Source organism: Anser brachyrhynchus, assembly GCF_964034855.1.
Source record: "Anser brachyrhynchus genome assembly, chromosome: 20".
Classification (NCBI taxonomy): domain Eukaryota; kingdom Metazoa; phylum Chordata; class Aves; order Anseriformes; family Anatidae; genus Anser; species Anser brachyrhynchus.
In genome coordinates this window covers 11,642,019-11,657,239 of record NC_137713.1, presented here as the reverse complement: position 1 = coordinate 11,657,239, position 15,221 = coordinate 11,642,019, and the positions used below count along the sequence as shown (strand labels likewise).

The window sequence follows — 15,221 nt, the reverse complement described above, 5'->3', positions numbered from 1 at the left end:
ACCTCCCTGGACAACCCGTTCAACGCCTGACTGCTCTTTCTGAGAAGAAATGTCCCCTCATTTCCAACATGAACCTCCCCTGGCACAACTTGAGGCCATTCCCTCTAGTCCTATCACTAGTTACCTGTGAGAAGAGGCCGACCCCCAGCTCCCCACACCTTGCTTTCAGGTACCTGTAGAGAGCAATAAGGTCCACTCCGAGCCTCCTCCTCTCCAGACTAAACAACCCCAGCACCCTCAGCCACTCCTCACAGGACTTGTGTTCCAGGCCCTTCACCAGCTTCGTAGCCCTTCTCTGGGCACAGTCCAGGGCCTCTTGTAGTGAGGGTAGTGAGTCCTTCTTGTAGTGAGGGGCCCAAAACTGAACACAGTACCAACAGCGAAAATTTGGCCTACACTTTGTACATCAGCGGACTTCCGAGGCCTGAAATCAACCACCCCACAACACCACCTCCTCCATAACAACACTCCGTAACAACAACTCCTATGAGGAGAGGCTGAGGACACCTGGCCTGTCCAGCTTAGAGGAAAGAAGGCCAAGAGGTGACCTCACCGCTCTCCACAGCTTCCTGAGGAGGGGAAGTGGAGAAGGAGGCACCAGTCTCTTCTCCCTGCTCACCAATGACAGGATGAGCAGGAACAGCATAAAGCTGTACCAGTCTGACTGGACATGAGGAAAAATTTCTTTACCGTGAGGGTGGTCAAACACTGGAATAGGCTTCCTAGCGATGCTACAAAGGATCCAATACAAGCATTTATCTCAAGTCTTTCAATCACAGGTCATATACACACACACACACAAATGATTACATAATCTCCTCAACAGATCAAGTTCCATTTTTTTGTCCAAGAACAGAAAAACAGTTCACAGACAAAAAATACACGTGAAGAAATTACAAAAATGTCCCATGGAAATCATGAGTCACTCCATTAAGCAAACTAGAAACCATTGCGATAAAATGGAAATTCTTATATACATCTCCCTCCCCTCGAGACAATATTATTTTAAGTGCTTACAATGTTTCAGTAGAGAAGTACAAATCAATCATAATCTTTGCTGAAGACACGAAGGCTACAGCTATACCAGTAAATTAAATGCATCCAGATCTGTTCTCTGGCACAGACTCTGTTAATACCATTAAAATTTCTTACTCTTCCAAGTCAAAACAGCCACATCCAAACCACCTGTTGGGAATGGTCCCACGCCAACTGCAAAACTTAGCAGAGTACTTTCCAGGCAGAGTGCTAACTAGGCTAGCAGTCTAATTCTAGAGTGGATCAAGACACCCAGGCTCTTTACCTGTGAAGTTCAATGCACTAGCATAGGCACAGACAGATATGCCTAAGTTCAGCCATGGTTTCAACAGAGGCATACCTTACCAAATGTATCTGGGAGTTAGAACCTAAACGTAAACAAAATCTGAGAACATGAAAATAGCTCCATGCTTATAGCTTGATGTATACCTATTTGCCCTGCATGATGTTCTAATAGCACATGCCAGCTCAGGAAAGTCCCCAAGCAAATACAAATACAGTATGATCAGCAGCAGATCTTTTCCACGCTTGAACAACCATGGTAATTTCTCCAAAGATCTGTTGGAAATTGAAGGAAAACATATACCTCTCTATGTACTCAAGATAGCAACAGACATTGATAAACAGTGTTAGCAACTCACTGTGTCATAGGGGATGAGACTGACACTCCAGCTTCTTCCATTCTTCTCAAGCACACGCTACATGCAAAATACCAGGGAAGAACCCTGAAGACCACCTTTTCAGTGTGACCTTATCATGTCATTTCACAAAGTTATGCTTAAGGGAAGTGAGATGACTTGGTTTTATGATGAGTACCAGTACCAAAGCTGTGCAGGAAATTATGGAAAGCAGCCGTACCTGTTCTTGTCAGATCAATTAACATGTCATGATGGACCTGAATGCAACAGCTGTGCAAGCTCTGATCCTTTACCAACCAAAAGACTGATGAGAATGAGGATGACATCCAAGGTCTCTTCCATAAAGGAAAATGGGAAATGTCTTAGACATTTATGTGGGATTAATTGCATTACCGCTACACAGTCTACCAGTTTTCAAAACTAGGCATCTGTGCTCTCTACACCATTGATGAAGAAATAGGCTCATCAGAAAGATAAGAGTTGTCTTCCAAAGGTATATATCTAAGAAAGTTGGAATGACTCAACATCTGGGAGGTGCCTGTTTCTCTCTACCGACTATATATGTAATCTGACAAGCCCAGGCATATACAATTCAATATTATACATTCAGATGAATCTTAGGCAAGATGAATCCTACTACTAGTTTTACAAGTGCATTACTAATGCATCCAGTCTGCTTTTCTCAAGGGAAAATATGGTGCTATTTATGCTGTGTTAAAACACAGATGCTATATTTTCAGCTGCTTATTTAAGATATCCCTTCTGACTAACCCATATGTGAATTTTAAGCTTTACATATGAGAAAAGATGAATACATATTTATCTTAACAGAAAATGTACCATTCAGAATAATGTGACTGCTCCTAAGCTCTCACTCACCAGAAAGGTTATCATATGTAAATGAACTCTACAGCCACAGATGTATTCAAAAGATATGACTGGACCTGCAGTATCAGGTGGCACCAATAAGTAATGTTTCTCACATAGTCTCATTGACTTATTTTTCATTATTAGAATACTCAATCAAGCTTCACTACATTTCTTTTATGCAATCCTACTACTATCAAAGGTTTTGCAGTTAGCTGAAGTTGCAGCACTAAATTCTTAAAACAACTATTCTCTAATACTAGAGAAAAAAATCCAGAGGAGCATCTAATTTTATTGCCTTTCCAATAAGGATCATAATGAAAAAACAAGGAAATCTTTTGGTTTCTTAAGTTAACAAAAAAATTTGAATATACATAGTGACAAACCTTTCGACAAAGTTCTACTTTGATTTAATGGCACTACAAAAACATTATGTTCATTATAAATGAAATGAAGAGAGTCAACTACAAGACCGGACATAGATTCTTTCGGCCTGTCACTTATGAAATACATACTTTAAGATTAACTGTCACTTTTCAAATAGGCTAACCTTGGTTCTGTGCTCTCAAGATTAGGGAAAGTAGACTTTTTCATGTGGACATATGAAAAAATAAGCTTTCAGCATTCTGTACGGTATAGTATACAACAAAAAGGATAGCAGAGAGATGAAGAGATACACAGGAAGAGAAGTAAAAACAGTGTCCAAAGTGGCAGTGAACATGAAGTGGTTTATAAAACAGTCAAATGAAATTACAAACCTTTTTTCTCAGAAGTACTAATGAACTCATTGGAGTTTTCAAAAGTCTCAGACTCCATACCTTTCTCTATTTTTGTTTGAATTACACCTTAATTTTCATACCTTGCAAAATTTGGTATGCTTTTATCACGCTTTCCCCCTGCTAATGATTCTGTCTGTACTTTTCCCATGCTATTGCAAAGGAGAGAAAAGATTTTTGAGCACCATAACTGATTTCTTCTTCAAACGTTTGTAACTACAGTGAGACAGATTAGCGTCATCCAGTTCCAGAGGTCTACGTATTCATGTCTAAATCTAACCTAGTCACACTCAACTCCTCTACAGTCAATACTGCAAAATAGGGTGGGATCACTCCTGTCCTGGTAGTGCCTAAGACAAAGTCTAACACAAGCTATACGAATCAAACCCTAGAGATGTCCATTTCCTTTGTTTGACTATAGATGAGGTCTGGGGGACAAGCTGAGATATAAGCATCTAAAATTCAAGAAGACGAATCTCAGCCTATGCTCTGTGTCCAGACAGAAGCAAGAAGTAGGGACCGTTTCCCACCTTAAGCTCACATTCTCATGTCACCCTGCTCCTTGGAGGAGGCTTAATAACTTGCAGCTTGTGATGTAGGCACTAGTCACCAGTAATCTTTATAAGCAGCACAGGGCAAGGAACATATGCCAAAAGTTCTTAAACCTTTACAAGCGTACGAAGGATTTGCATAACTCCTCAGAATCCTTCCTTGACAAGAAGTATGTAACGGAAAGTAGTGATTATTGTTTGAAACATGAGCTAATATTCTCTGCAGAGGTCGCAGAAGACACACACAAAAGATGTGAAGATTTCATTGTGTACTTGTTGGAGAAAGACAGCAGCCATCACATGCCGGATTTCTAAACAGGGATATCTGACTCAGTGAAGGTGCAGCTGCCAAGGGAGGAACAGGCAGAAAGTGAGAGTAATAACTGAGTTTTAATTTGTTCGAGGAAAGAGTCACTATGTTCTGAAGTTCTAGGGAAAGAAAAAACTAACAAACAGAAGCCCCCCAAACTACTGCATGTTTTATTCCAGTTCAAAGCAAGGACAGAAGAATAATTTGCTTCAACTACTTCCTAGGAAAAAAAAACAACACTTGGCTGTAGGAAGACTGAAAAGTTTAGCAGAAATGTTTTAGACAAAAGAAGGTAGTCAAGACTTTTGTAACTCTTCAGTCTTAAGTGCATAAAAATACAACGTTGAAGAAGCTAATAAGAAAAAAATAATAATAATAATAACACCGATTATGGACCAGAATTAAATTTTCTGCAGAAGACTTTTGACTGACCTCCAACTTAAAAAAGTTACTTGGGAAAACGTAGGACTGAGGAGTAGTATATTACTTTTCAACAAGTTATCAGTGGTTTAGTATCATCCCCCTCAGTTTTCCTTTATTTAAAAATAAATAAATAAATAAATAAATAAATAAGAAGTTAGGCTAACACTGACTAGTTGTGGACAAATACTTTTCTCCTCACCGTCAACAGGGAGGCTACATGGAAAATCACCAGGGGACACTCCAAATCTAGAGGAAGGACAGGAACATCAAACAGGGAACCTTTTTGCTTTAAAAGGTCTCTCATCCTCTTAGACTTTAAAATTTCTAATTCTCCCTTGAAATACACATGACACAGCATTATAGAAAAGTTATAACTTTCAGAATTTTTTCTCACCTGTTGGATAATAGGTTTGTGAGAACTGCATTGAAGATGTGTAGCTGCTGTATTTTGGAGGGGAAGTGGCAATGGCTTGAGACCGTTGCTGAAGCGGCACAGGAGAGGTGCTGGGCTGTAGTGTGTACGTGACCTCTGTCGGAAACCTCTGGAGTACTGGAAAGGCAACCCCTTTATCTGAAAAGGCTGGGGAAGCCTCGTGCCCTGGAACAAACCCAAGAGAATTCTGCCATGTTCTGGAAGGGACTGGAGTCCGATCTAAACTTTTTGACGGTAAAGTGCTGTGGTTGTGGGATGAGGCCGATATGTAGGAGTAAGGAAATAAACTGTCTTGATGATAAGGTCCATGAAACTGTCCTACAGTCAGCAGTCCTGCATTGGGTACAAAATAAAGTAAAACAAGTGTGAATGAAAGGAGTTTTCACAGGTAATGAAAGGTAATATGGGGAGCCAAGGCTCTAAAACATTATTTGGGAAGACAACACTTCTTTCAATATACGTAATCCAGAAACAGACTGTATTCTTCCACCTGAACGTACAGTAACAGCTGCAGTGGCACATGGGTGCAGTGTCAGTACACGGCTGTCTATGTAGCATTTCTCTATGAGCCTGCAGTAACCAGTTAACTGTATTTATAAATGTAGTATAATGAACATATAATGCATAGTAAATTAGTAAACCACACTAAACCAATTTTAAAAGTACTGTGTGTTAAATCAGACAGGATATTAAAAATAAAAAATGAAAAACAAATCATAAAGCCGGAATATATGAAACTCCAATGCTGAAAGCTCAAAGACAGCCAAAGAAAGGCAATGTCAAAATCCTCCAAGTGGTTTTGAAATCCAAGCTCAGATGTTTCAGGACAAATAGTTTAATTTGTCAAGAAAAAAAATAATGATAGAAGCATTTATTGTTGAATCTGAAGAAAGAGCAGCAGACAAGGGCATAAAAGCAACTGTTTCCTCCCAAGTGTCATTCATCGTACTAGCCTCTTGTTCTCTAGTATGAAAAACTAGAACTGCAAATTAGCACCGGAGGAAGCCAGAGCTACATATCACTTGGCTTCTGTGTAAGTTACAGAAGGACACCAGTGATAATGAAAAAGGGAAGAAGTATTAGAAGTAACCTGTAAAAGAAAAGAATAATGAATTTGTAATCAAGATCTTGCATCAATGCTTACAGATAAGGTATTTTCACTTAGACCTTGTGGTTTTGTTTGTTGTTGTTGTTTTATAACTTTTTGAAGTGTTAAAATTTTAAAACAGCTATTTTCCTTAGCCAGGTTATGCCCCAATTTGATTTGGATTTTAATACTTCTGCATGAACAAGCAAGTCTTTTTCAAGAAGGGGAACGAGAAAGAAGGCTACAAGCTTTGTAATTCATCGTTGTGTAGGTTTAAAGAATATTCTCTCTTATATACACAGCCTTGCTTTGATTAACATCAAAGATCACTTGTCATTTTTAAGTCAACTTTTTTCCAGTCAGCATAACTAGTTCAGTTTAGATACCATGTCTTATGCCATGATGACATAGTTTCTGTTAGAGTTTTTGCTGACATTCTCAGAACACTGACTATAAAACTCAGAATGTCTTTATGCTCATTGAATTCCTAAAAGAACTACTGTATTTATGACTTTTCCACAGTACCGTATACAGCTATGCTAATTATAAGCTTAAGAACGGTTTGCATCAAACTAGACTTTTTAAAAAACAGCCTCACGTTTACCTCTTTCACTCTTCTGGTAGGAACTAATTCAAGAAATGGGTAACATACAGTCATTATTCCACAAGTTCATATTAAACCATTAGGAATCACTAAATAAAAACCACCTGCCCCCTAAACTTTAGTAGGAGTTTACGTATAGGACTGTTTATTTCCTGTTCAGTATTTCTACCATATAAAACAGAGAATGAAGAGAATATGAGGATTCCTTTCTTCCTATTTTACCTTTGGATAGGGAAATTAAGATTATCTAGTTTCAGGTTACAATTATCAGGTTACAATGTACCAGTGCTTTAACAGGAATTGTTCCTGGACATTTAACACAGAGCTACATGTTGCAAGACATTTGGAACAGAATGACACTTTGCAAACAAAAATATCTTCCACCTATCAAATTACCTCATATTTAAAGCAAAGTAAGACATGCCCCTAAATAGTCAGTACAGAACAGAGTGCACAGTAAATTGTCAGCCTGTCAGAACTCGACGGCTATAAAAACTGATGTTCTCTTTTTCTTTCTAGAAACTCAGACTCCTAGAGCAAAAGCTCTCTAAAAACTGGGACAAAAATGCACCCATAAAAACAGATGGGGGAAAAGAAGGCTGTGTTTTCCTTAGGATTTACTCTATCAATGGCCTGTAGTATACCAGTTCAGACCTGATTTTATTGAAGACACCCTTAATTACTCATCTTAGCCTTAAAAATGTTGAAACAAAATCTTTAAATGCTTCCTAGCCTCAGTATTGAAGCAAGCTTCTTCCCTTCCTAGAGGTTTCTTTTTGTTTTCTTGCTGTTACGGGTGCAATTCCACTCACATTACAGAAAACACCACACGAATTAGATTACAGTTACTACTTGGAAACAACAACCGAGAATAAATACCAGGATACCCTGATTTGCCCTCAGCGAGGGCTGGTACTGCCGGAAGCAGTACCACCGTCTGCTTTTTCCTGTCTGGTTGCAGAGTCCTGCCACTTCTCCCACCCCGAGCCTCGCAGTTCTGCACCCAGGTCAGCCCTACAGGGGCAGCCCGCTCTTCCCTTCAGGGCACGGTGCACAGCCAACGACTGCAAGGAAGGTGATGGCAATGTGTGGCCACGGGAGCCGGGAGCAGGACTGCTCTTTTGGTAGCTGCCCACGGTTGGGCCAGGCTGAGAGCACAGCAAACGAAGACACTCACACCTTCCTTGCGCGGCGCCAGCTATAATTCTCCCGCTCTTATCTGGAATTTGTGGAATGATCCTCCAAGAGCTCAGGCTTGTCTTGGAAAACTCGGACCCTCTCAAGGAGGGTTAGGAAGATAATAAAACATATTCTGAGGCCTTCTAACAATCTTACGTCCCGTTCAGCTTTCACCCTGTCATTCGATCCTCTTTACAGACTCTTCTCTCTGGGGAGAGGCCTGTCAGAAATCTTACAACCAGGCCTTTTCTCCTCTACGAGGGCTCGCTCAGCATCCCCGCTGCCGGGCCGGGAGCCGTGCCCAGCGCCCCGCGCCCCGCCCGGCCTCCCGCAGGCCCCGCCGCGCCTCACCGGGCCGGTCGGCCTTGCCGGGCGTCGAGGGCGGCAGCAGCAGGTCCCCGTGCAGCGAGGTGCCGAGCAGGCGCTGGAAGCGGTTGGGCGGGCGGCTCGTCACCTCCAGCCCGGCCGCCAGCTTCGCCTTGTTGGCGCTCGTCAGGCGCTTGAGGTGGACGAGGAGGTCGGGGCGGTCGCGGCGGAAGTGGGGGCTGTGGAAGTGGTGCAGGGGGGCCCCGGAGCCGCCGCCGCCGTCGCCGTCGCCCCCTGGGCCCGGCCCGGGTCCGGGTCCGGTCTCCGCCGCGCCGCCCGCCGGCCCCATCACCACCTTGCGGAAGCCGTAGAGGTTGAGCTGCCGGATGAAGCTGGTGAAGTTGGTGGTCTTGAAGAGGTCGCCGGCCCCCGCCGCCCCGTCGCCGCCCGGCCCCGCGGCGCGGCCCTGCCCCGCGCCCAGCAGCTCGGACTCGAAGAGCGGCTGGTCGATGAGCAGCCCCTCGCCGCGGGCGTCCCAGCGGATGGAGCGGAACAGCGGGCTGTTCACCAGCCGCCACAGCTTGGCCGGGAAGTTGTTGGGGTTGATGGGGGCGGGCAGCAGCGGCTCCTCCATGGCGACGGGACGGGACGGGACGGGACGGGACGGGACGGGACGCGGCGGCCGCTCACGCTCCAACGGCCGCCGCGCGAGGGCCGCCGCCGCCGGGCAGCACCGGAGCCGGCCCGCGCCGCCCGGCACGTGCCCACGACGCTCCGGTTCCCCCGCTCCCCTCGGCCCCGGCGCCCCTCCCGCCCCCCCGGGTTCCCCGGCACCGCCGTCCCCTCAGCGCCCCCGGTGTCCCTCAAACCCCGCTGGTTGCCCTCGGTCCCCCCCCATAGTCCCGCCGTCCCTTCAGTGCCCCCCGGTCCCCCTCAGCCCGGCTGCTGGTCCCTTGCCCCATCGTCCCCTCAGCCCCACTGGTTCCCCTCAGCCCCTCTCAGTCCCCCCATAGTTCCGCCGTCCCCTCAGACCCACTGGTTTACCGGTTCTCCTCAGGCCTCTCAATCCCCCTCAGCCCCCTGTCAGTCCCCCTCAGTGCCGCTTAGCCCCGCTGATGGTCCCTCAGTCCCGATGTCCCCTCAGCCCCTTCCAGCTCCGCCACCCACTCAGCCCCAGTGCTATCAAGGGCTCCCGGTGGGTCCCAGGAGGAGAGAGACCGAACCCCAGGGGTTGGAGCTGCTGCTGCTGGAACTGCCTGTCTGCGTTGCCAGGCAGTCCTGGGGGCATCATCCAAAGCGCGGGTAAGTGTGCTACTGTCAGCCCGCATGCGTGGGAACAGGTTAAAAACGCCAGGTGCTGAGGGAAACTATGGCCTGAAGGGGAAGTCCAGCCTCATAAATGGCTTTAGCGAAGGATCACTCCTTTGGAGGAGTCCTCAGGGGCTAAGGGAGGCTGCCCGCTTCTCCTCAGAGCAGCTTGCTCAGGAAAGCGAGTCAGCTTCCACAGAAAGTGATTAAATCCTGTGGGGACCGAGGGCCTGCGCCCAGCCTGTGCAGGAGTGCACCCAAAAAGAGGTTGGTGAGCCAGATGATGGCTTGTGCTCCTCACCTTAACTTCTCCGGAGCTGCTGTGAGGGACTGCAGGACTATGCATCTGCTGGTGTGGGCAATACTCAGGGGGAACTCGGTGCTGGTAGAAGCTTAACCTTATGTACCCAGTGATGGTCACCGAAACAATGCTGCTTGTGAAAGAAATCATGATGTTATACTAGATCTATGAAAGTGTCAGCTCACAGCTGTGTCAGTGCCCAGAAAGGAAAAGAAAGTGAGTTTAGATGGGATTGGAAAAGGAAGAGAGATGAAAACACAAATTTTCACTTTTGCCCTAAAAGTGAACATGTGCAGCTCTCATCTCTCCCACTCCAGAACTGTTTTAGTAGAGTTAGAATGGAATAGAGAAAATCAGCATCGAGGATATGGATTAACTTCAACAGACGGAAATACTGAAGAAGAAATTTTCAGAGTGGGTTTGACTATGTGAAGGTGGGTAGTAAAATTGTAAGTAGTGTAAAGAAAGTGAACGTGACTAGTAGAAGAACTGGGAGGATGTCAAATAAAAGAAATCAAGTTGGGTGCTTACAGGGAAACTGGGTAACTAATTGCTACAGGATGTTTTGGATACCAAAATATTACTTGGCTGAAAAAAAAATAAAAAGACCAGATATATTCACAAAGAGAAGTACATCCAGGGCTCTTAAAGATGGCACTTGTCACTGGTAGTCCCTGAGTCATAGATTGGTGGATGATCAGCATTCATACCAGAGATGTATTAGTACATGTATATCCTCTTAGGCTCTTCTCAGAGCTTTGGCTGCTAGCTGTGGTTGGAGACAGGCTACAGGGACTTTTTTCTAGCCTAGTACAGCCATTCTTAGAATTTTAGAGCAAGAATCTCTGCTATGAACCAAAAAGGGAGGAGAAAAAAGGAGGTGGGAAAGGAAGAGAACGGTAATCTCTCTCTGTCTGCATCCCATCTATGGGTCATCAGCAGTGAAAAAGATATTCCTCTATCTTTGGCTGCCCTCAGAGCAAGAAAGTAGTGAGAAGATCAAACAGCTGCACATCTTGTGGCCTTAAATACATTATTTGATACTTGTCATAAGATTTCTTTAACTGAAATAATTTTTAATGCTTTGGTTTACAGTACAGCCCCAAACCACCATGGCAAGTGAAAGTGCAGTAAATTATAGAAAGGAGACAAGGTTGAATAAACTGTGATGGGAAACTGTTCTTATTTGTAAACTGAAAGCAAAATCATTCTGCTCTTCTGCATAACTGAAGCGAGGAAAAAGATGTTAAAACTGTGCTTAGCTTAAATATTTTGGGATGTGGTCACTTCAAATTAAAGCAGACAGGTAAAATAAGAAATGGGTCAACAGAAAGCGATCGTAAGGAGGGATTAAGAGAGATGATTTTTGCCTCTTTTCTAGCAGACTGATTACTACTCTGTCCTGTGCCTATCTTTGGCAGATTTAGCACTTTTGCCATAATTCTGAGTCAGTAGCAACAGCAGGAAAGAAGAGAAATTTTGCCAGCATTGTTGTCAAAGCTAAAATCCTGGACCATGGAAGAAGTTGCTCTACCCGAGGAATTAATGGCCTACAGTTCTAGCTGAACTCATTAAACCCATGTGAAGATGAAGCCATCTTCCCAAGGGGCTTTGCATTTTTATTTCCTCAGTAATAATTTATCCTCTTAAGAATTATGTAATGGTTGCTCAGTGTCAACAGCTATAACTTTGAAGTGAAGCATACTGAATGCAAACTTGAAAATCAAGAAAAAGTCCACTTCACAAAATATTTTCTCAGCATTCCTGAGTCTGTCTCTTGTACTATGTCAAAGAAATTATTTAAGGCTTCTCTTCTTTCCCTGTGCAGGAGTGCAAGAAGACTATGACTGCCTGAAGCTGAGATAGGTGAGTTTTTTTATGTCAACCATAACTCTTGTCATACTCAACAATATGTAGTCCATAACTAAAATGTAGAGAATGAGTCTCTAAAACTAAGAAGTTCCTTTAAAGTATTTCCTTTGGTACTTTGTAGCTGAGCCCATAGCTGCAAACCAGATGACTTTTTAAAAATGGAATGTTTTTTCATCAGCTTCCAGAGCACTGCCTGCTCCCAGCAAAGCCATGTCTTGCACCTTTCAGTGCCTCACCACTCATGCCAGGTCACACGAGACAATCTTACAGCAGATGTGGCAGGAGGTAAGCTGAAGGAAACAGCTTCATAGCTCTCTTATAGCTATGTCACACAGATGGGAGCGTGCTTGACTCGCCCAGCAAGCCTGACAATGAGAAGGTAATGATCCCTTTAGCTGTCTTGGTAGGTCAACATCTGAACTGCCCATGTTTTAGACAATGTAGGTGCCCCTCAGAATGTTTTTGGGGAACACTGAAAGTTTCCTCTTACTTGAAACAGATCAATAATAATGAAGTGCTTTTCAGCAGGAAACATAGCTCAGTCAAAAGCTGTTGGACAGTGCAGGATCTAGAGGTATCATTGTCAGCTGACAACAGCGCCTGGCATTTCCAGCCAGCCTTACTGCTGCTGCTTCTCTGCATCTCTCTTTCCCTGCACACTTTCATCGCCCCTCCAGACTTCACTCAACACCCACCTTGACAGCATTCCAGCCCCACGCTGACTTACAGCATTCAGTCTTCCCCAAACTAGCAATGCTCTGGGTCTGAAAAGACGGGCAAGGAGTACAATCCACCTGGCAGCACAGGTTCTCCCCTCGTGGTGGTCCTGGTTTCCCTTACTCGCAGCTTCAAGTCTGGCAGCACCACTGCTGCCTCCACAATTCAATCACCAACTGAGAACTGCAGTTCTATGCACGAATTCATTGCAGAGATTCTTGTCCCTTTTGGATTTACTGACTATTGAATTTGTTCCTCTTCAGTTGCTCACCTGTTACAAGTCTTTGATGTTTTTGATGCCTCCTCAAAGTCTGAAGTCTTTGATGCCTCCCTTCTTTCAGTAGCACTGACTTTTAGCATAGTTGACTTACCCTTACCATTCATTCAAAAGGAAGATGCTCTGCACAGTGTACATACTGAAACAGTTAAGCCAGGCCTGTCAGTCTTTATTTCTGATACAGTTCTGCGAAATGCTTTCCTTTTGGCAAGTGCCTTTGCAGCCATTAAAAAAAAAAGTTATGCAAGTCTAAAATAAATTTGCATTTTTTTTTAAGACCATGAATGAAAATGAAAATGCATTGTTCTTATATTTTCTTGATGTACGTTCTTGGTATACAAGTATATCCATTTTTGTACAACATGACTACTTTGTTAGAAGGCAACAGTGAGCACTTTATTGTCTAACTGTGAAATAAGGCTACAGTCACAAAAGGGAAGTGGCAGTTGTAACACTGAATATTTTGTCCCAGGTCATATAAAGCACCTAAGTACCCCCATAATGAAGGCTTACCCTTATGCTGCTGTCTTCTCTCATGAACACGCCACTTAATAGGCCAGTCCAGCAGGTTCGCACAGCAACTGGCTTTTCAAATGCAGAGGTTGACACAGGTTCAGAACTGGCTTTGTTTTCAGTAAGAAAGAATAGGATACAGACATGTCAGTAAAATATATGGTTGCATGGGAGACTAAAGCTGCATGACTAACCTAAACTTCGTGAGACTGAAGATGCGTGTGCTGCTTTCAGTAACTCTTTTTAAACATACTGGAGACTGCATACAGCATCTTTCATCTAAGGACAGTTTGACATATATATTAGTATGTACTTAAGAGATACAGAGATACCCAAGGTACCGTAAATAAATGGCAGTGGCCAAAGTTCACTTTTACAGAAGCATAACATTTTGGGAGAGCATTGTACTGCTATTTAACTGTTGAAAATGAATGGCCAGAAGCACATCAAACACACCTCAGAAAGCCTGCATCCGTCTTGTCTGTCTCTCACTTTAAACTTGTTTCCTGTTCAGTACTTGCAGGGTTCACAAGAAGGCCATATATCACATTCCTCTTTTTTTCCCTCTTTCATAACCAAGGCTTAACATGTCTCTTCACATCTGCTGCAGTTTTAGCATTATCTACTAATGGCTTAGCAGATGAATAATATCCAACAATCACAAGCTTGACCTGACTTCTCACTACACCTAAATCTATGTTTATTTTGTTCAGTGGCTGGTATTATAGTACATCATAAGCAGTTCCGGTTGTTAATTTGCTAAGAATTCATGGCAGTTACTGCACTGATAGGGGAAAGCTTTGATCTCCCTGTTTGTGCTAGGTTTAGACACATTTCAGTGTGCACAGATAGATTACCTCAGGCTGAACGTGTTGGCAAATTATGGCTTTATATTCTTTAAGTGATAATCCTTTGTCCTGTGCTCAATACTCACGAATGTTAAGTGCCCTTGCTGGCATTGCCAGCCTGACACTATAACAGTTGTAAGTGTCTCAAGCAAAATGCCTAGATTCAGCTTTGAAGGCACAGGGGGAAATTCTGCTGAAGTACCGTTCCTTCTGGTGAAGGAATGCCAAAAGTGTCATACAACAGTCCTAGCAGCCAGTCTTCCACTGCATAGTAAGATGACATCAGAACTGTTAAGACCATAGCCTGGAAGTTAATCTGTCCTTTCCTGTAGAAACATCATTCACGGTTAACATTCAGAAGCATTGCCTTCAAAGATGACCTTCCTTTGTATGACTGTTTCAAGAGCAAAGGTTAATTTTTAAATGTGACAAGTTATCTTGCTTCTGTTTTCTACTACAACAAAGTGTTTAGGTACCTGCCTGACCTGAACTATTGGAGTAGTTTTATGAGAGGCCTATTCAATTTTAAGATCCCTGGATGCTTTCTAAAAGTTTCACTCCAGTTTCACTACAAACTGTTACGTACCTGCATCACCCTTGGCAGATCAGGCTGACTAAACAAAACAGTCCCCAGCTGCCATTCTGCATAGAGGAATGCAACCAACTGTCAGATGCAGAAGTGAAACTGGCAGGAAAAAGCTCGCCAAGTTACAAGGAAAGAAAGTGGACCATTACTTCTCCCACAGACTGGACGTTGGGGACTAATCCAGCTATGCAGAAGCCTGTGAAACCATCCCATCCCTAAAGATGTTCAAATCTAACATAACTTACCAGGTAAAAGTGGTACAAACATGTCGAAAAGCTACAGAATCCTCCCTAGCAGCTCTTGTTTAGAGGTAAGGAATTTTTCCCTTCTCCTTACCCAGTCATTAAAGGAGAGGCTGGAGGAAGTTGGCATCTTGGGTAGCCGTTGTTTTGTTTGGTAAAGAGCATAGAGCCTCAAAGTAGAAGACTATGACATAGCATGCTTTGTGTCCTACTCTTGATTACTATTTGTGAGAAGGGATACTAAATTCCTAACATACCTTAATGAAGGGAAAGGGTAGCAAGTTACAGCCAGGGAAACGATGAGTAAGATTACACCACAAACTAAAGAATGGGTCCAAACACAGCAGC

At 43.7% G+C, this 15,221-nt stretch overlaps 1 protein-coding gene across 2 annotated transcripts in view; it reads right to left on the bottom strand.

The window, feature by feature from the left end:
• Positions 1-8,920, bottom strand: part of HSF5 (heat shock transcription factor 5) — a 28,775-nt gene extending 19,855 nt beyond the window's left edge. For both annotated transcript variants that reach the window (XM_080562698.1, XM_080562697.1), the window contains exons 1-2: positions 8,255-8,920; positions 4,995-5,366 (exon numbers count right to left, since the gene is read on the bottom strand). In XM_080562698.1, the coding sequence (XP_080418824.1) occupies positions 4,995-5,366; positions 8,255-8,843 (961 nt within the window). In that variant the 5' untranslated portion in view covers positions 8,844-8,920. The remainder of the gene's footprint in view (positions 1-4,994; positions 5,367-8,254) is intronic.
• Positions 8,921-15,221: the final 6,301 nt, after the last annotated feature.